Source organism: Fistularia commersonii, chromosome 23 (assembly GCF_037954325.1).
Source record: "Fistularia commersonii isolate RoL2024-O1a breed Wild chromosome 23, RoL_Fcom_v1.0, whole genome shotgun sequence".
Classification (NCBI taxonomy): domain Eukaryota; kingdom Metazoa; phylum Chordata; class Actinopteri; order Syngnathiformes; family Fistulariidae; genus Fistularia; species Fistularia commersonii.
In genome coordinates, this window is record NC_141306.1 from 3,440,089 (window position 1) to 3,461,730 (window position 21,642).

General features: G+C 44.2%; 1 protein-coding gene across 1 annotated transcript in view; it reads right to left on the bottom strand.

Annotated features, from left to right (window-relative positions):
• tln1 (talin 1) overlaps positions 1-21,642 on the bottom strand; it is a 79,017-nt gene that overhangs the window by 27,707 nt on the left and 29,668 nt on the right. Inside the window, exons 11-31 of the mRNA XM_086170153.1 lie at positions 21,189-21,344; positions 20,996-21,097; positions 19,675-19,751; positions 17,522-17,702; positions 16,621-16,734; positions 16,426-16,534; positions 14,000-14,208; positions 13,810-13,908; positions 11,839-12,006; positions 11,472-11,766; positions 8,495-8,661; positions 8,258-8,386; positions 7,156-7,269; positions 6,070-6,183; positions 5,805-5,939; positions 4,262-4,390; positions 4,064-4,166; positions 2,907-3,115; positions 2,508-2,627; positions 1,438-1,635; positions 2-141 (exon numbers count right to left, since the gene is read on the bottom strand). Of these exons, the coding sequence (XP_086026279.1) occupies positions 2-141; positions 1,438-1,635; positions 2,508-2,627; positions 2,907-3,115; positions 4,064-4,166; positions 4,262-4,390; positions 5,805-5,939; positions 6,070-6,183; positions 7,156-7,269; positions 8,258-8,386; positions 8,495-8,661; positions 11,472-11,766; positions 11,839-12,006; positions 13,810-13,908; positions 14,000-14,208; positions 16,426-16,534; positions 16,621-16,734; positions 17,522-17,702; positions 19,675-19,751; positions 20,996-21,097; positions 21,189-21,344 (3,068 nt within the window). The remainder of the gene's footprint in view (position 1; positions 142-1,437; positions 1,636-2,507; positions 2,628-2,906; positions 3,116-4,063; positions 4,167-4,261; positions 4,391-5,804; positions 5,940-6,069; positions 6,184-7,155; positions 7,270-8,257; positions 8,387-8,494; positions 8,662-11,471; positions 11,767-11,838; positions 12,007-13,809; positions 13,909-13,999; positions 14,209-16,425; positions 16,535-16,620; positions 16,735-17,521; positions 17,703-19,674; positions 19,752-20,995; positions 21,098-21,188; positions 21,345-21,642) is intronic.

Genomic DNA, 21,642 nt, shown 5'->3' on the forward strand with positions numbered 1-21,642 from the left:
CCGGGCAGCAGCTGCCAGCTGGTTCTTGAGGTTGGGGGAACTGGGGTCGGTGGACAGAGCTTTGGCTGCCAAAAGCAGCTTGCTGGACGACATGGAGATGGTTTTAAGGTTGGACACCACTTGGGTCTTGTCTTCCTTAGACTGGAGGAAGAAATGAGTGGAAAAAAAAAAAAAAAAAAGAGCATTCCAAATCAAAACATGATTTTGATTATTCATAAATTCCCTGCAGGTTCTGTGATGAGCAACCATGAAATTGTTTTTTGTGGAGCATGACGTTGTCCTACACCGGTAAATCTGCTGTATATTGCATTAGATCTTTGTTCATTAAAACAAGGTGGTGCATAAATGTGAAATAAAAAAAAATAAAAAAACACAATGAGTCAAAACTCAAAGAGTCTCGCAAAAATCCACTGAGTATGCGTTTCTTGTCGGGGACTGGGGCTGCCGCCGAAACGTCGGATTTTCCGCCCGCAGGCAGAGCTGAAGAATGCACGAGGCCCCCCGTGCAAAGCTGCAGGGCCCCTGTGAGAATTTCATCACCAGAAACCCGACCAGGCTCCGGTGCAAAACATTGCGTTACATGCAAAGCATAGCGTAGCAAATATATAATATATATATGTACAGATTTTTTTTTCGTGCTAATCGCCTATTGTAGTACTTTATTTTATGCCGTATCGATTCATAAGTTTACCCGACTGATTCAAAATCTTAAAAAAAATTAAGACGTGCAGCTCAAACTTTTGTTTGTTTTGTGTGTTCCTTGATGTTGCCTATTGTCATCCCTGATGTTGTTTGCTGTCTATTTGTGTCTTTGTCTTTCTTTTTAATTTTTTTTTATTTGTTTTTTTTTGGGATTATAACTGTTAAGCTGCTGTGACAAAGCTATTTCCCTATGGGGGTCAAATACAGTTATCTTATCTTATCTTAAGCAACTAATTTTGAATCTTAGACCGTCTTATTGTCCGCTATTATCTAAATGAAGAGGACATTGAAGTTCTCTTCGCTCACACTCGCTTCCCTGTCACTCATCTCCTGTCTGCAGACCAACAGCCAGTGAGAAGAAGCGGTTGGAATACTGGCGTTGTGTCAGTACTTCTGTGAAACATTTGTGCTGACATCATATTTTGACTCTGACACGGTGTTTGTCAGGGTGTCGATTTTCTGAAGCGGGTTATTATGAAAGAGCCCTTTGGAAATATTTCCCCGATACATTTTGGTCTTCTTCGCACAGGCCGGCACCGTTGCGCTGTTGCTAAAGATGAGATTTTGCGCCAAGTGATACGCCTAAGAGAAAGCCAAAGGAAGCACCTGAGACAGCTCGGTACTTCCTGCAGCATCACGCACGACAAACTAGACATCGGCACAAACCGATCATTCTGGCTGGTGAGAAGCCGCTCCTGAAACCACTACGTGCAAGAACTGTCTCGTCATATTGACCTGCGACGTTCCCGCCATGTCAACACCGGCCTCCAGGAAATTGCTGAAGTCCTGTCCAAACTTGCTGGTGGCCCTGGCCAGGTCTTGGGTAGTCCCTCTCGACGCCTGGACCACCTCGTTGGCCGACTGGTTCAGACTGGCCGCCACCTCGTTGAGCTGAGACTGAACTTCCTGGAAGCTTCTTCCACTGGATGGGAACTGCAGGAAGTGAAAAGTAGGTGGGTTCCAAAATAGTGGCTTCGGATACAACATTCAAAATCCACTTGTTTTCTAAAGCTTAGCATTCACTCTATAGAAGGTAAGTGCACGGAAAACTTCGGATCTTATGAATAGGGAACATATCAAGAGTTGCAGTATCATGAGCACATTTATCACATTAGTATCGTGTTTTCCGCACTATAAGGCGCATCACATTATAAGGCGCACCTTCTATGAATGGCCCGTATTAAAACTGTTTTCATATACAAGGCGCACCGCATTACACGGAACATATAATAGAAGCTACAGTTATGGCTGGGGTTGCGTTATGCATCCACTAGATGAAGCTGCGCTAAAGGAAACGTCAAACTTCATTAATAGAATACAAACCAACTTTCTGACAACTCTGGTCACTCCCAAAACAAGTGCATTCACAATACGGTACCGTACGTACCGGTAGCTCTTACCGGTATTTGCGCCGCCTTCGTCGTAAACAATGTTTCTCTGACTCCATTTGTCACAATTCAAAGCGTTTCATAGAACGAAAGCATCAAGAAGGGCCGCCTCTAGATTCATCAATCTTCATGTCGCTAGCTAGCGAGCGCTGTTGCCTTCATTTGAAAAGCGACTGTAGAGACGCTTCTACTTGCTCTCTGTTGGAAAACCCACTGCTCGAATTTGTCGCTACTTCGGCGACGCCCCCTGACTACGGTAGCCATAATTAACCGATATTGATCCATATATACGGTGCATCCCATTATAAGGCGCACTGTCTTTTTTTGAAAAAAATTAAAGACTTTTAGGTGCGCCTTATAGTGCAGAAAATACGGTAATTTAAGCTTACAATTTACAAACAACTTGATTGCACTCACAGAATCGGCCAAAAGAGCCTTGCTAGCTTCGCCCACGGTGCGAATGGCGTTGTCTACGTCTCTCTGACCTGGGAGGCAGTTCACGCATCTGTTCAGGGCTTGGGACACAGCCTTGGCCACCTAAATGCAGACAGACACAGAAACTGCATCAGATTAACCACATAAGCACATTTCTCTACTTCCGAGTTCAACGGATTCATTGCAGTTGCGAATTGACGATCATGACGCGATACTTTTCGATGTCCGTTTGCAAAAATGCGCCAACTACACCAAAGGGGTGCCAACATTAAAAAATGACGCATTACATTAGATTACAATACGAATCAGCTACAGACATTCTAGGTAGCGGATGCTATTCATCTTAGATATTGGTCATTTTCTCCTGTTCCTGTGTGCGACCTGGGCCAGCCTCTGTTGACTCTCTGCATCTCCTGGCTTGGCGATGGCCCTCTTCGTCTCTTCGATGAGGTTGGCCGACTTGTCCATGACATCGGCGGCGCAGTCCAGCAGGGCGCTGCGGGCCTGTGCGTCCTCCGTGTTGGCGGCGACTCCCCTGGCGGCGGAGGCCAATGACTTTAGGGCCTGGGCGACGTCTCTGGCTGCCATGCCTGCCAGAAGGACGAAAAGAAGTCAGGTGAGTTTTGTTTCTGTCATGCAGGAAAACATCAAATTGCAAATATGTGCTCCTAATTTACAAAAACTTTTTTAGTTATCTTGATGTTTTTCGGAAAAATACCACGAGTCCATTTGCAATAGCGAGCCAGAAAAGGCCTGCAAGGAATGACTGGAGAATTACCAAAGAACTACTTTGTATCTCATTTCTGGGTAAATTTCTCGTATATTTTTGGGACATTTCTCGACGTTAAGAGGGGTTGCGTGATTTTGCGAAATGCTCTGGTGTTTTGGGTAAGTGGTTAACATGCACGAAAAGGTTCTCTGATTTTAGATAATAAAATTTCCTGTACCACAAGTCAGCCTTTTGCTCTAGTCTAACTCCTCAATTTTGTCCAAAATACAAAATGACATGGTAATATGATAAATGCGGCCCATTCCATCGGAATTTTCTTTAATCACTTTGTCACTTTTGTGTTCCTTATTGTTTCTTTTAAATCTGAATTTTATATAAATGTATGCCAGTACAGTGCCCTCCACACTGGGTGCCTTACATGAATTTTATTCTATAAATTACATTACATATTATTAATATTATCATTATTATTATTATTAGAGCTAAAGCACATTTACGCTTCTGATGCAACATCGAGGGTTTGAAATTCTACGGCAAGAGATTTGAGAATAAATGGAGGCAGCACTTAAATCTGCTTGAAAATATTATCATTGTGCATTTGAAGGGCGGGCCAGCAGTTTCCACAACTTACTGAGGAAACTTTTCATTGCAGAGGCTATGACGGAAAATGGAAATGCAGGGAAAATTGCCGGGGGCGGCTGGAATGCGCAGCCGGGGACACCCTGCTCTTTACTGCCCGGTCAGGGTGTTTTTAACCTGCTGGTTGAGATGACTCTTAACCGAGCGAGCGCGCCGAAGGTCCGGTCACCTGTGTAGTTCTCGTTGCCCTGCGTGGCCTCGCTGAGCAGCTGGGCCATGGCCGAGCTCACCGCCTTCGTGCTGGTGCCCAGATCCTGGGAGCACTTCTCCAGCTGGACGGCGAAAGGAGACACCGGAAGGGAGGTGAGTGTTCACGCTCGTATTTTTCCGTGCTGAAAAGAATGAAGGTGACGCGCGTCCGTCTCACGGTCTCTCCTGGCAGCGGCTTCAGTTTGCCCTCGTCCGCTGAAGCCTTGGCCTCCTGGATATCCTTCTCCAGACCTCTCACCATCGACAGAGCGTTGTCTATCTCCAGTGGACCGCAAGCCTCCTGAGCCTACATGCACATAAGCGCATACGTAGGTATGTTTGAAGATATGACACCCAAAAAAGACTTTACACAAAGTTGAAATCCAGATGCAGATGTTTTATACATGATAATATTCCGAAACAAGATGACTCTGAAACACTGCTGGCTGAAATGGTGTTAAAATATGTTTGTCACTGTCACGCACACACAATAGTATGCTAGTTGAGTAACCCTAGGCAGCTCTTCTTCTTCTTTTGTCTTTTCCCCTCAGGGGTCGCCACAGCAAATCATCTTTCTCCATCTAACCCTATTCTCTGGATCCTCCTCTCTCACACCAACTACCTTCATATCCTCTCTCACTACGTCCATAAATCCATAAATCCTCTTCACCTCTTTTCCACTCTCCTATGCTCTAGACTGCTGACCTCAAGTACCTGAAATCCTCCAGCTTCTTGATCTCCACTACCTGTAGCCTCATCGTTCCACCCGAGTTCCTCTTATTTACACACATACATTCTGTCTTGCTGCGACTACCTTTCATTCTTCTCCTTTCCAGAGCATACCTCTCTCACTACAGATCATAATGTCATCTGCAAACATCATGGTCCATGGAGATTCCTGTCTAACCTCATCTGTCAGCCTGTCCATCACCACTGCGAACAAGAGGGGGCTCAGAGCTGATCCCTGTTGGAGTCCCACCACCGCCTTGAACTTCTCTGTTACCCCTACAGCACATCGTACCACCGTCTCACTGCGAGCATACATGTCCTGCACCAGTTTAACATACTTCTCTGCCACTCCGGACTTCCTCATACAATACCAGAGCTCCTCTCTTGGCACCCTGTCATATGCTTTTTCTAGGTCTACAAAAACACAATGCAGCTCCCTCTGGCCTTCTCTGTACTTCTCGATTAGCATTCTCAAAGCAAATACTGCATCAGTAGTATACTTTCTAGGCATGTTAATGTTCACAAATGCTGACTTCTGCTCTCAGTCTAGTTCCCACAACTTCATTGTATGGCTCATCAACTTTATCCCTCTATAGGTGCCTCAATTCTTCACATCCACCTTATTCTTAAAAATAGGCACCGTCACGCTTCGTCTGCATTCTTCAGGCATCTTCTCACTCTCTAAGGTCCTGTTGAATAATCGAGTCGGAAACTCTACCGCTGCCTCTCCTAGACACTTCAACACCTCCACAGGTATATCATCAGGACCAACTGCTTTATACGTATGTACATATATGTATGTATGGATGTATGTATAAACCTGTGTATACACATCACCTGTAAATTAATGATGTAAAATACCACATACATGCTGCTCTTTTGCACTTCTGGTTGGATGCAAAACAACATTTCGTTGCCCTGTACTTTAACACGTGTAACGACAATGAAGTTGAATGTACTGTAATCGAGTGGGTACTGAGTGACTGAGGCACCTTCTGGGACGCAGTGCGGAGCTCGGCCAGAGCGCTGGCGAGATTCTTGGCACACTGGCTGAGCTGCATGGCTGACGCCTGGTCGCTGATGGTGGGAACCGTGGCTTTGGAGGCGGTAACCATCTTAGCGCCAGGCTGCAAGAAACAAAGGGACATTTTCACGGACCGCGCTGCGCGCTAAATAGAAATGTGAGCCGTCGCTTTTGTATTGTTCACTACGGGTTTGCGGCCGGCCAGCGGCTCGGACAGTGTGAGCTCGTGTTACCTGGAGGAAGTTCTGGCTGGCGCTGATCAGGGCCAACTGAGCGCTGGGACTGTCAGGTTGAGACTGGCTGCCTCTCACACCCTGAACCAGCTGAGGAATTTGCTCAGCCACGAGCTATTACGCACACACACACACACACACACAAGCAAAGATGCTGTTTACCTTTTTGGTGCCAGTATGTCTTTCATTGTGACCAAATATGAGGTTTCACAAACATGATGACCTTTCCTTGAACATTTCTTACAACTCATGACGTCAAAACAATTAGAAAGGACCATTTGGGGGCAGCATATTAATAGAACTAGGGTGTCCATCCCAAAGATAAAATAGAATGAAAAAAATCTAACTATATTAATCCTATTCACACACACACACACACACACACACACACACACACACACACATACATAAATATACATATACATATGTATGGATGTATTTATATACATATATACATACATACATACATGTACATACGTATATACTGTACACACACACACACACACACATACAAATGCACATACGCATATAGTGAATTCCGTGATTATATTTTTAAATTTAATGTAAAGTAAATCAGTAAAATATATCCATATAAATCCTATACACACAAACATATACATACATACACACAAAGTATGTATAGATAAATATATTTAAATATAAATATATATTTATATATATATATTCACACACACAGTACAACTATACATATATACACATATACATACATATATGTATATACGTATATATGTACACACACACACACATATACATACACACACACACATACACACACAAAGTGCATAAACATGCATATATACACACATACATGTACATACATATATACACGAGCACACACACACACACACACACGCATACACACACACGCATAGCAAATTTCGTGATGATTTTATTAAATTGAATGTAAAATAAATCAGTAAAATATATGTAAATTTTCCAAACGTAATTGGGGCCTTAACTTGGGTTGACCCTTCAATAAATAGCAGTTAGGTGACAGGAGGCAGCAATATTATACAATTTTAAAGACGCTGTCTGCAGTTTAATGCTCGGGACAGACGGGTTTACCTTGCAGCTCTGGACCAGCTGCTGCTGTGCACCTGGATTCTTGTTGGATGATGCAGCGTGCTGAGCGGCGGCGATCGTTTGAGTGGCGGCTGCAGCTGCCTGCTTGGCCGCGTTCTGACAGGAAACAGACACGGGTCAGTCGACGAGTTCCAGCACAAGCAAAAAATTAATTGCCAAACATTACATGAGCAGTTCATTCATTCATTAACTCCCGCTTATCCTGCACTTCGGGTCCGGGGGGATGCTGGAGCCTATCCCTGCTGTCATTGGGCGAGAGGCGGGATACACCAGGCGGTCACAGGGCCACATATACAGACAATTTTCTCCCGATTTCCAAATTTCTGGACCGACATGTTTATGGACTGTGAGGGGAAAATGGGAACCCGGAGGAAGTCCATGCACCACTGGGAGAATGTGCAAACTCCATCCAGAAAAGGCCACCAGTGCAAACCACTGCACCACCCATATTGTTTTTAAATGACTTTAAAACAACAGAGCATGTCCCTGTGTTGATAGTGACAGAAAGCACGGGCTAGAAAAGGCCTGTGGACTTTAAAAACATCTTTCTGTATGGTGAAGATATTTGTACGGGTCATACAAGTTCAGTCCGACCACAAAGAGGTGACAGATCAATGGAGTCTTGGCCGTGGATAGTGGAAATCTGAGGGTATCTGTGCCCGATGTATGAAGAATACTGACCCTGACCCTAACAGGGTAAATCATCTTGAGTTGATGGACAACAGTTGTTCCTGTTATCACCCATTAAGATGGAAAAACTACAGTGTTGGGGTTTTGTTGCTATTCCACACAGTGTGTATACGTGGTTTGGATCTGCACGTGGTCCATGCTGACGACGAGGAAAATAGGAAAATGAAAACAGACCCCTCTTCGTAAAAGAAGTCCAAAAGACATTCCCTGTCAAGATTAAATGTAGATTGTCGGCGTGAATTATTGGCCATCATGCTTTATCTGGATTTGTTTAGTTCCAAACTGAGCTTCCTCTCGGTCAGAAAATTCCGTGCTGGCAGCAAGAGGAGCAGCCGGTCTTGTCGACTCCCCAACGAGGGGACGTTCAACCGATTTCTGGGATTTCCGCTCTTACCTCCAGCTTGTTCACGAGCCGCTTCTTGATGGCGTTCTGGGCGGCGGCGTTGGTGGCCATCCGGAGCCCTTCGGCAGCCTCTCGCAACTTCTGCTGCTGCTCCTCGCTGTCCGGGTTCGCCGCCGCACCCTGGGGTCAACGGCACTCGTATCATCAGGGGGGGGGGAATCAAAACAAACTCAAAAGACAGACTCGGTATGAGGCGCGGAGACACTCAGAGGGAAGACAAAGACGGACCTTAGCTGCCTCCACCATCTTGGCGGTGGCGTCGGCCAGCAGCTTGGCGGCCGACAGCAACTTGCGAGAATTCTCCAGGTCGGACTCGCCCTCTGCATCCATCTTGATGGCGTTGACCAGATCAGATGTGGCCTGGGCGAGGATACGCGCCTGGCGTACCATCTCACCTGGCGGGTTAAAAACAGGAAGAGGAAGGAGACCGAAAAAAGAGATCTAATAAGTGATCCGAAAGTGAAGTAACATTGTGTTCTCGGGACGTCTGATGTTGCTTAGGGAAATTCTTACACACAGGAAAATCTATAAATGTCTGCAGAGGCCTTCTTAGTGCGCCTCCTCATCTCTTTAAATGCAAAGTGAAGTGATCTGAAATAGTTGCAATCAGCCACGGACTTATTTTACCAGATCCTTTATAAAAGACAGTCATCAGGAATTTAGCTTTCCATGAAATATTTCAAAGGCCACAGCAGCTGAAACAGGGAGAAACAGTGGACGCTGATGTTCTCAATAACTCCTTCGGAAAGCTCCTCCTTAACGCCAACCTCAGCTGTTTCGCCTAGTAAGTTCTTGTCAAAATCTTCTTGTCTTGGCAACCGGACTTGATTTTCTTCACTTGACGACATTTGACCCCTCATCCCAGGGGGTCTTGCCAAGACAAGAAGATTTGGACAAGAGTTCACCATGACCTGGATGACCGAGGACCTCCAACAGACAAGACAGATGCATTATTTAACGTCGTCTGCTGACGAGGATTGTTTACATTGTAGTTTTGACCTCCACCAGCTGGTGAGGACATTGGCGGCATCCGCCTTTCCCCCCAGGGCTTTTGGACGGCGTCTCGACTGGACCTCAAAGCTGCAACTTTTGGTAACATTCTGGTCACGTCCCCGGGTCAGGTAGGATCGGGAGGACTTTGCACGTAGAGCCGAATGCGAGGCGGCTCTGCATTTCCGGGATTGGTCTTCTCTCCACAACCCGATTCAATCTAGTCCCGGCGCCTCTCGGTCTCATTCCTACCGTTACGCTGGATCTCGTGTTCTCGCTAGCTATTCTCACGACTTATCACGGCGAGAGTATCTGTTCAGTATTACAGGGTTAGTGATCCCACATGAAAATCTAAAAGTGCAAACGCAAGTTGACAAGCTCAAAGTACCGAGGAAATGAAAAGGGCTAATGACATACTGAGCGGCCCCTCTGCTGTATTCAAACTTAAAACGTAGATTATTTGTTGTTTGTTTGTTTGTTTGTTCCCCCCAGGAAGATAAACTCAAGATCAATTCACTGAGTTGCCAAGTTCTCAGGCCTGACATTGTGCAATAATCTTGAGACGATAGAAATCTGCAAAATTCGGATCAAGACACTTAATTGGGAACAAATGCTGACCGACTGAACAATCTTACCAACCCACGGTTTTACGAGCGTGTAGATTACCCTTTTGACACTTTGACACGCCTTGACTTGTCAAGGCATGAAGTGCCCTTGACCTCTCAAGGTTCGCTATGTTATCTGGCAACAAGACGCAAGCAGTAGATACTTTAAGTCTTATGAGCTGCTAAGTGAAGTCTCCGTTTGAAGCACACACCATGAGAGTGCTGTTTCTACATGGGTTGTACTTGGTATTCTCCAATATTATGCAAGACCCAAGGTTTCCTGGCAGAACCAAAGCAATACCCATCATCATGCATTTGTCTTCGTACGATCATATCAGACCTATAATCCCAATATCGGATAAAGCTCTGAGTATGGTCGCGAAAAACGAAAAGAGAAGTTGTTCCTGAACTCTAGACCGGAGGCCTGCTGCATTGCTGTCACTGCCACCGAGGTGCTTCTTGTGTGCATAGATGACATCAAAACCTCAAAAAGAGCTTCTTGGAAAGAATGTTTAAGGAAAATGTCACAGCAGGAGGGTATTTGCTCACACGGCTTCTTTCGCTCATGTGGCTTCTCTTACCACTGCTATGCCGACGACACACGGCTGATCCTGTCCTTCCCTTCGTCAGACACGCGGGTGGAAACCCGAATAGCAGCTCACCTGTCCGACATCTCCGATTGGATGGCAACTAACCACCGGAAACTCAACCTAGACAAGACTGATTTGCTCTTTCTCCCGAGGCAGGGTTGTCCGCTCAGAGCCCTGGCCATCACCATCGACAACACCGTGGTAAGGCCGACCGACCCCAAATGGGAGAAACCTGGGTGCGGTCCTAGACAACCAACTGTCGTTCTCAGCCTGCAGATTCCTCCTCTACAACATCAGGAAGACCCGCAGATTCCTCACTGAGGATACAACGCAGATACTCATCCAGACTCTAGTCATCACTCGTCTGGACGACTGCAACTCCCTCCTTGCCGGTGCCCCGGCGGTGACCATCAAGCCTCTGGAGCTTATCCAGAAGGCGGCAGCCCTCCTGGTGTTCAACTGTCCCAAATTGTCCCACACAACTCCCCTTCTTACCGATAGCCCCCCGCATCAAGTTCAAGACCCTGGTGCTCGGATGGGACGGCCCCGTCTTATCTCCAGGATATGGTCAAGCCACATGTCCCTACCCGTCCCCTCCGATCTGCCACCTCTGGGCGACCGTCCACCCCATCACTCAAGAGCCCCCGACTACCGATGGAACCGGTCTTGGATCTTCTCAAGCTCGGCTCCTCAGTGGTGGGAATGAACTACCGAAAAAGGTCAGCACAGCGGGGTCGCTGCCCATCTTTAGCCATGAGCTGAAAACATACGTCTTCACCAAGCACTACCTTACTAATTGAATTAGTCCCCCCCCCCCAAAAAAAACAATTATCAATGAAATGAATGTATGTATGTATATGGTTCTGAGATGACTATTTGGTTGAGTGGTCACTTCTGACATCTGACAACTAGTACTTCGGATCTTCGGTGACTGAATTTGCACTTCTTGTAAGTCGCTTTTGATAAAAGCGTCTACCAAACGACTGTCATGCAATGTAATGGTATGGCCTCAGCTCCAACCTGCGTCTCCCATCGAGCTGAAGATGTTTTCCGTGACATCCAGGATGCGGTCGGTGGCTTCTCCGTGGCGCCCGATGGGATGGCCTCCGCTGGCGTACTGTTTGATGTGCTGCAGCAGTTCGTTCAGCGCTTGGGTGACCCCGGTGGCGGCCACACCCACCTGCTTCAGGAGGCCTTCGTCGTTGGTGGCCCCCTGGGAGGCCTCGACGCAACCTTCCACAGACTTGGCCACCAGTTTGCCGGCCTCGATCAGCTGCTCCTGGCACACCGGAGAGCTGATGGTGGGAGCGACCACCTAAAAAAAAAAGGGAGAAAAAGTTAGCCTTGTCTTTTACAAGGCTTTGCCGGGTAGATCTGAGGTACTCACCCTGGTGCAGGCCACAAGCTGGGATGTGGACAGAGCACACTGGGTGGCTGCGGCGATCACACGGTTCTGTTGGGCAGAGTCCTCGGTCTTCTGGGCCACGTTTTTCGCTTTGAGCACCAGCGCCGCCGCGGCATTCGCCACAGCTTTAGCCAGCTGCATCAGCATGTCCTGACACGGGCGAACACAGGGCAGTTAGCCTTGTTTAGCGCTAATGAACACACTTCGTAAAGGAGGGGGAAACCAGTTAAGATGATAATAATTGGTGTTGAAAAGACCGAATTAACATCATATTTTTGAAGCGATGGATTTTGATAGTTAAAGAGTGTAGTCGGGAGGCCGGAGAGATAAATGAGAGAAAAAAAAGATAGAAAATCCTAAAACCGGTGATTTGTAGTGATATTGTGACAGAGTTAAGTGTCAATAACTCTGTTTCAATAAGCCACTGAAGTTAGAAATCAGTCCTCAGATAAGAAAAGTATTCTGTGCAAAACTGTATTCCAAAGTTCAGCTGAAGATAAAACCGCTGCTCGAGGAGTCCGAGCTGAACATCCATCCCGCAGGCTTGGGAGCGGCGCCGTTGGAAAGCCTTTCCGGGACAACAAGGTTCCAAAAACGATTTGGAGGATCCACACTTTGCCGATGGGCGTTATAGCCCCCCTTCCTGAACCCCGATGACTTTTGCTTAAATCCTTTGAAACTAGTGCCAATCGTCCAGTTGACGGAGCACAAACTTGGTACCGATACCAACGGACAACCAACATTAGCCTTAAGCTAACCCTGATGCTTAGCCTAACTTTGCAACTGAAAGCTGCGCAAGCTTGGTCGTGGTGCCGTTGTAAAGCCCACTCAGGACAAAGTGGGCGTTGGTCCCATTTCCATCGCTCCATCTCATACGGTTCTTCAGGGAAACTATTTTGCGGGTGGCCACTTTGGTGATGGCGGTTATGGCCTCCTTCCCTAACTGTGACTCTGACGACCCTGAGTTTTTAATCCCTCCAAGAGATGGCCTTCTTACGTTTATTTGACCGATCACGCTTTGTCACACCGGGAACGTTTGTTTTCTCTTTCAAGTTAAAGCCGCGTTAAGACGAATATAAGCTGCTCTTGTTGACGGTGAGAAAGTAAGTGAAATTCTTGTTCCAACCGCAGGTTTTCTGTCTGACCGATACGAATGAAGCTTATCGACGAGATCTGCTGGCTCAGACTAAGGCTAAGCTAATGCTAACATCGAGGCTTCCTTTGGAAAGGGAAATAGAAATGAATGAAAGTTCTGCCGCTACGGTTGAAAAGGGAGAGGAGATCCACACGACGGCTCGACAACGTCTGATTCCTCAAAACTGCCTTTCAAATAAATCTTGCTTTTCTCGTCCAAAGCGCCGCATGACATTCAGCTGAACATTTGAAACAAACATTTTAACACAGAACGGGAGGGATTTTCCATGACGCCGACAGTCCAGAAAGGATTATTTTCTCTTCTCGTGTCACCCGCTGACATTTTTTTTTTTTTTTTTGTGGAGGAATGTGATTGAAATGTTGAATTATGATTGTATGAATTGAATTTTTTTTAGAGCTTGTTTTGATTGGCCTCGGAGACGGAGCAGTCTTTACGACACGCGCGTTACCATTATTTCATAATAACGGTGGGCTCTCCTTTTTCTGTTGAGAGACGATTTCTGTTGAGAGACGGAGGTAAAAACTGGGTACATTTTGAAAACACAGATTAAAATTAAGCTTCCTGCTAGGTATAAATCGGACAAGCTTGGAGCGGGACCTGTTTTCAGTACATTTTTGACGTCCATTGTCCGATACCTGGTCTCTAGATATAAGTCAACTCAGTCTTCTGCAAGAAAATCATGAACTTGGGACAACATCTGACGTTTGACTGGTATTTCACAAAAAAAGAGCGACTGAAGAAGAAAAAAATACCTTCAAATAATTAATCTATACGCTAGAATAGATAGATATGCATACCTGGAACTGCGGATCGGTGTCCGTCTCGCCGATGTGTGACAAAAGCTCTCCGCTGGCCTGGCCCACATTTCCGGCAGCTTGAAGCAGATTCTGCCGAGGCTGCGACCGACAGATGGGACACTCAGACCGAAAAAAAAAAAAAAAGTTTTCGTCGACAAACTATCCCGTCTGCGTCCGCGGAGCCGCGTACCTCGGTGTTGGCGGGCTGGGCCGTCTTCAGCATGTCGGAAACGGCGCACGCCAGGTTCTTGGCGGCGCCGAGGAGCTGCTGTCCGTTTCCTCCTTCGTCTTCCATCAGGGCCGCGAGAAGTTTGACGCCTTTGGACATCTCAGTCAGGTTGGAGGAGATGGTCGTGACGGCGCAGCCCACGGCCGTGTAGTCCGTCTCTGCAGGGTCACCTGAGGAGGAAATATAGTGTGGGGGGGGGAAATTGACCTTCTTTTGGAAATTAAATAGAAAGAAGACATCCTGTTGGGGATTATACCGTAATGAATGAATGAATGAACCCATGACCATAAATCAGGGGTGGGCAATTATTTTGACTGGCGGGCCACGTTTCTTATTGAATCTTTATGCGCAGGCCAATTAGTTATCATATTAATTGAACAAAATGAAAATTACAAATCATTAATGAGCATATACATGTACGGACATTATTTTGTACGTAATCATCCATACAAAATTTAAAAAAAAAAAAAAAAGGAAAAAAAATTAAATTCAATATTGATTGCACATATTTTTTGAAATATTAAAAGAAAAAAGTTTGGCGGGACGGATAAATAAAAAGCAAAGCGGGCCAGATGTGGCCCGCGGGCTGTAAAATTCCTAGGTCTGCCGTATATTAATCTCTTGCTACAATCATTGCTAATATAATTGCAATAATTGCAATAATTGCTAATATTGCTAATATTACAATTATTGCTAATATACTCTTGCTAATATTAATCTCTTGCTACAAGAGATAAAAACCGATTTAATAAGATAAGAACAACTTTATTTATCACAGCAATTTCCTTCGGGATAAATAAAGTTGTTCTTATCTTATCTTATCTTATTAAATAGTTTTTTTTTCTCTTGTAGCAAGAGATTGGTGCAAAATTTGGAGGAATTCAGTGTTGGGACACTTTTTGATGTGAATTAATCCAGAAATGATCCAGGAGCTAATCAAGTTGTTTGAAAAACAGTATTTTTATTATGATTATTATTATTATTTTTAATTTTTTTTACGTAATATATTTTACTTTGATATATCAATTATTACTTTTTTTTACAAATAATTTTCGATTTATAAAGTACATTTTTCTTATTTAAAAACACCACAAAACTGGTGTTTTTCGACGAGGAAATCTAATTCGATATACAAGCACATTGAGTTACGAGCTCAGTCAAGGAACGCGTAAAACCATATCAAGGTATTCCTCTATGTACAATTTAGGAATTTAAGCCGTTTTTCCAGAACTGTCTCATTTTCAGAGCTTCGTGACAAACGGATTATTTGACTGACAGGCAGCTCCCTGGCCCGTGCAGTTGTTGCTTCCCCAAAAATTGAACTAATAGAAAAATCCGATGTTTATTCCAAGTGTTAAATTTATACAAGTTCCAAGCAGGTTCGTAGCTGTCATCGAGCTGAAAAAAAACAAAAATAAAAGGGAAACCAGAGAAAATACTTTCCACTAAAGTTTTAGGAAAGGCCAAATCAGCAATTTGGTACATTCTGGAGAAGCATGAAATCAGTGGCGAGCTCAGCGAAATCCCTGACCTGGAAAATAGCTGAAGTAGAAGTCGATCGAAAGAAAACTCCGTGAGGAAATGTTTTCTAAATGAACAAAACCAGAGAGGAGATTCTGACACTGCGTTCCAGAGCAGAAAACATTTTCGGGGTCTGCAACCCGCCGCTCTGTCATCTTTACACTGCGGCTCCGAGTGGCTTGGGAAAATAAATTATAAATATTTAATTGACGTATATTTCATTTGTGTTAATTCCTTTTTTTAACTTTTAGTTCTAAGTTGGAAGATTATTGTGATCTTGAAATATTAAATGAAATTATATTTATTATTTTTCACCGCTCAAAATAAACGTCACACTCGCGGAAGCCGGTATACCCGCCGGCCGGTAAAGTCCCGATTTGCAGATGCCGTGCTCAGAAGTTCAGGAGCAGAAGTCCCATAAACCAGGTAAAATAAATATTTATGAAGATATTTTGCAAATATTTATCTTTTATTGTTTACTGACACAGTGATTTTTTTCCCGATTTATTTTTAAAATTCAGGTCAAGGCTCCGCTACACCCACTGAAAACCCAAAATGAGTTCATTACGTAAATAAAATTTAATTTTCTCTGTAACATTTTATGAATTTCAGAAGCAACACACGACACACTTGTTTATACAATGTGTAAAGGTAATAAAAAGCAATTTATACAGTGGTACCTTTATTTTAGACGTCAAAAAGTAATTGCGGCTCCCAGTGTTTTCTTTTCTGAGGAAACCGGGTCCAAATGGCTCTTTGGGTGTTACGGGTTGCCGACCCCTGACCTACAACCTTCTTTTGGAGGAAATTGACTGCTGGACACCGCGGTCGGTTTTATATTTCATATTACACGCCCGTCGTCCTACCTGCGGTGAGGTTGACCATGGAGGCGGTGCCCGCTGTGATGGCATCCACCTGGGAATGGATCTCATGCTTGGACTCGTCCATTTTGTTTTTGCGCCAGGCTTGGGACGCCTGCGACAAAAAAAAGGGAAAACGTCTCATTTTTCGATTCCGAGATAAAACGCCTCTTTGTAGGGAAACGTCGAGCGGAATCTCACGGCGTCCGTTCCGAGCGGCGGCAACGCGTCGAAGTCATCCAGCGAGGCCTGCGCGGCCTGGACGGCCTGCATGCTGGAGTTGATGGTTCCAGTCAGGGCTTGCTGAGCCGAAGTCTGCAGACACACGGGAGATCCGTCAGCCGTGTCGAACGACGTTCCGAGGAATGACAGATAACACATTTCTGGGATGGTTTAAACCAAAATAACAACGGCGCAGTTCAAGTATTTGTCAGGTGGTGCAAAATAACAGATTTTAATCCATTTTTGGGAAGCGACCAGGCTCTTTGGCGCAGAGAAAAAGCATGTGGGCAAATGGAAGAGAATATTAAATATTACAGGAATTATTTGAATCAGTTTTATCTGTTTTTTGTTTTTGTTTTTTTTAATAAAAAAAAAAACAAAAACCTTGAATCTTAACTCTCGTGCAATCTTAACATTGTGTTTACTCCTCTTGTCCTACGGGTCAAAAATGACCCATAAGACCATCTTTGTACCCTAGTGGTGTACAGCCCACATGGAAACATAAACAAAAAAGAAGTATCACTTTGTCTAATTATGGGGTCTCTTTAGGAAAAGTCATAAAATTTGAAGTTGGAAAAAAATAGGTTAAGGTGTTTTTTCTACAGCTAAACATGGTAGTGGGTCACTTTTGACCCGCAAGACGACACAAGGGTTGAGAAAAAAAAAAAACAGTCAAGATATTTTGCTGGAAAGGATTCCTGACTTTTCTAAGAAATTACATGAAAGCTGAGACATTGGAAATCTTACTTTCTTCCAAAAGTCCATTTTTTTTTTCCCTATTTCTAGATTCAGCAGGAAAACGACACAGTCTCACAAATTTTGCGGGTTTCGGAAAGGTTTAGAGATCCTATTGGAGATCCGGCAGGTGATTTTGTTTTACCAGCGGAGGCATGTGTCCTCGGTGCATCTGGCCGCTGGTGATGTGCTGCTTGGCCTGCGGCATGGAGCCCATCTGGAAGCTCTCCGGACCTCCGGCCCCGGAGCGCATGATGGCCGGCAGGGCCACCGAGCCCGTCTCAACCTTGTTCACTTTGCTGAACTGCTGCTGCAGCACGGTTGACCTGCGAGAGGAAAGCCGAGACGCAGAATTATGATTGTAGATTTTTTTGTCAGATTTTTTTTTTTTTTTTTTTCCCTCTCGCAAGGGTACTATTTTCCAGGTATGAAAAAAAAATGTTTGTGATTCTGACATCAAATACAGCTTATTATTATTTTTATTATTATTATTTTTTTTTTATCAAAACAACTTGTCAATAGGCAAATTCTGGACAATAGAGCGCTCCTTTTTATACAGGAGTGTCTCAGAAAGTTAGAATATTGTGATTAAGTTCTTTATCTTCTGTAATGCAATTAAAAAAACAAAAATGTCATACATTCTGGATTCATTACTAATCAACTGAAATCTTGCAAGCCTTTTATTATTTTAATATTGCTGATTATGGTTTACATCTTAAGAAAACTCAAAAATCCCATTTCTCAAAATATTAGAATATGAAAAAGTCATTTTTGATTTTTTAATTGCATTACAGAAGATAAAGAACACTATCACAATATTCAAATTTTCTGAGGCCGCACATGCTAATTTTTAAAAGAATAAATAAATTGTACATAATAAAAGATAAGACAAGGTAAAGTTTACTGATCCCCAAGGGAAAATTCTTTTGTCACAGCGTAAATAGGAATAAATATATATATATATGTATATATATATAAATACAGAGACAATTAGACAACTAAAAGATAGCAATAGACATCCACAAATAAATAGACACCAGAGCGAACAACAACAACAAGGATAACAGTAGACAACAGAATAGAAATAAAACAGCAAAGGTGAAAATAGACAACCAAAAGCATAACAACAAGAATAGGAACATAAACAGAGCGACAATAGCGATAACAAAAATAAACAAAAAGAAGCAGGATGCGAACGGGTTGAGACCAACAAGTATAAAAATAGACACACGTGAAGCCGCAAGTGACCCCGATGAAACGTGAGATATTAACGCAGCAAAATGTTACAAGAAAGATTTTTGGGGAAAATGTTTTAATTAAATAAATGATGGTAACATTTACAACTACCTGTACATCACGCAAATGCTTTTTTTTTGTTCTTCGACAGCCAGACTGATCGCTTGCAACTTGAAATGCAGCATCAAATGCATTTCTACGTGTCTTTTTCATGAGCAAAACGGCAGATCGGAAGAATTATCGTAAATGCAAGTGGTTTTGCCGAAACAGTTTCTTTTTTTGGTAGAAGGAAACTACCGTAATTACCCTATAAAAATCCAGAAATTAGCTGCGTCGTAGCGGCTATTACGCCGGAATTTACTTTACTAAGATAAGATAAACTTTATTGATCATGTAAAATTTAATAAATGTGTTTTTAGAATCAGGCAAAAATGTCTAGCCTGATTTAAACTGAGCTCTGTGACGTGCTGAAGTAAGCCAAGAAATTTCACGAGAAACATTAGATTCGGAAAGTTAAAAAAAAAAAGAAAAAAAGTAAGGGGACATATTTCTAGTATTAAGTCCGGGGGAAAATTCAAATGTGGGTTACTGAAAGCCGATGAAAGCGGTACAGCGGCAACGACGGTGCTGATTCAGACCCACTGAATCACAGAATGCCCTGTTCGTTATCCAAACTACATTCTTCTCGTATTTGTCCGACTCCTGCCCGAAACCGAAGTAGGACCGGGGCAGACGGCGTAGGAAACAAAGAAACACGAGTCACTACATCACTACGATGTCTGGCGTTTTATACAAATAAATAATGAAACGCATAATCCGCTCAGAGTCTGGACGGGGGTTGCGGTCAGGAAATTGACAATGGCTGAGCTAAATGGCAGGGAGACACGGCCGGTCTGGCCAAGTTGGAAGTGATGTGAGCGAGCAGTTTGATCTCACTCCGAAGTAAGAAAAACATGGGCTCGCAGTGACTGGAGTATTACTACCGGTGTTACTACCAGACCTCACGTCTGCGGTTTGGGAGGCTCTGCAGCGGGATGTACTGGACACCACACACAGACTTACTTTTTGGGCGACACGGAGTCTTCCAGCATGGTTGACTCTTCATCTCCCTCCATGCCAAAGTGGTCTTTACTCTTTTTCTGTGAAAAGACAGCCGTGGCATCAGTTGTGATCCCACATATACACAGCTCTGCGTACGCATCATCAGCCCCTCTCACTTTCAGACAGCAGAGAAACCAGGGAACTATAGTTCCTGCTCCAAGGGAGGCTCTTTTTAGAACGACAATATGAGGTGAAGGTGATTGGTGGAGCTCACAAGCTGCAGCCTGACCAGATGCTTCTTGTGGAGAGCTATTTTTAACAAAAATATTGTGGTCACTGGTTCCTTGTTTACTTGCCACGCGTAGCGGGGAAAAGATCAAAATAATTAAAACCGTGTGATAGTCTACAGTTATTATTCCCGTCATGTTGTACATGGATGCTAAGTTCTCCGCGTTGTCCCTTTGGTTGTTTTCGTCTTGGCAGAGGTTTTTAAAGTACGCGTCTCAAAAGATCGTCTGTCTGTCACAATGCAAAGCTAAAGTTCTAAGGCGTGCACATGAATGCAAATTTATGTGACACATTTTACTGCAGCTTAGGTAGTTCTAGACCAGGGGTGGGCAATTAATAACTGCAAAGGGCCATATGAGAAACCTGAGCGCCGTTGGAAGGCCGAACCGACGGCAATGGAAAAGCAACAAATTTGTGAAACATGAACGGAATATATGCTTTGTTATTGCCTAAGGAGGTTCACAGTTATCCAGGTTTTGGTGAATTCTTGTTGAAATCTTCTTGTGGTGGCAAAGGAGCAACTTTTGGGGAGGACCTGGAGTACCTCCCCAAAAGTTTGGGGAGTACCAAACCCCTCCTTTGGTACTTCACAAAGGAGCAACTTTTGGGGAGTACCTGGAGTACCTCCCCAAAAGTTTGGGGAGTACCAAACTCCTCCTTAAGTACTTCCCAAAGGAGCAACTTTTGGGAGTACCTGGAGTACCTCCCCAAAAGTTTGGGGAGTACTAAACTCCTCTTTGGTACTCCCCAAAGGAGCAACTTTTGGGGAGTACCTGATCCAGGTACTCCCCAAAAGTTGCTCCTTTGTCCCCAATGAACGACACCCATGTTAGCATAACAACCCCCTTAGATCTAGTTTCTGCAAATCAATTCTTCCATTTATATGACAAGCCACCATAACCTAGACCCGAGAAGATTTCGACAAAAACGTTTTGTTGTTCATGTGTCTGATTGACCCCATGTGGGCCAGACAGGGACGCCCAAAGGGCCCCATGTGGCCCCCGGGCCGTAAAACACCCAGGTCTGTTCTAGACCCTTTCCAGTTGACTGTTACCTTCTTGAGGATGATGTCGATGTAACCTGCAATAAGCTGAGCAATCTGCTCTCCCTCAGTGGTTTGGACAGAATAGTAGCCATCCTGGTAATCCCCAAAGTCCTAAAGAAGACAGTGAGCGCAACAGTTTAGGCATGTGAACCAGAAATCCTGGTTTCAATTACCAGTCACTGCAGTGTCATTCCCAACTCACCAGCGTGAAGCTCTTAGGAGAGGCAGCCCATCGCTTGATGTTGGTCAGGTTCCACTCCTGGATCACCTCTTTGGTCTTCTCATCCACCCTCATCACGCTCTCCTTGGTGATGCCCAGCAGACGGGGCACCAGCTTGTTTTTGCCCTTCATTTTCTCCTGCGGATGAAATTATACAATATGTAATATTGTATAATTCTGACTTCGCTAATTCTGACTTCGCTAATTCTGAGTTTGCTGACTTCGGACAATATCCGAAGTCAGCAGCGTGAGAGAGACAGCGTTTAATAATGTTTCAATGCCACAATAAGAACGTTAATAGGTTTGTATGAGTGAATCGGTTTTAGACGGACCATTAATTGTATGGAATACACAATTTAAACCGTTGAAAAAGGTACATTTAAACAGAATGACTAGAACCATGTATAAAAACCAATGTGAGAAGTAGACCTGTACA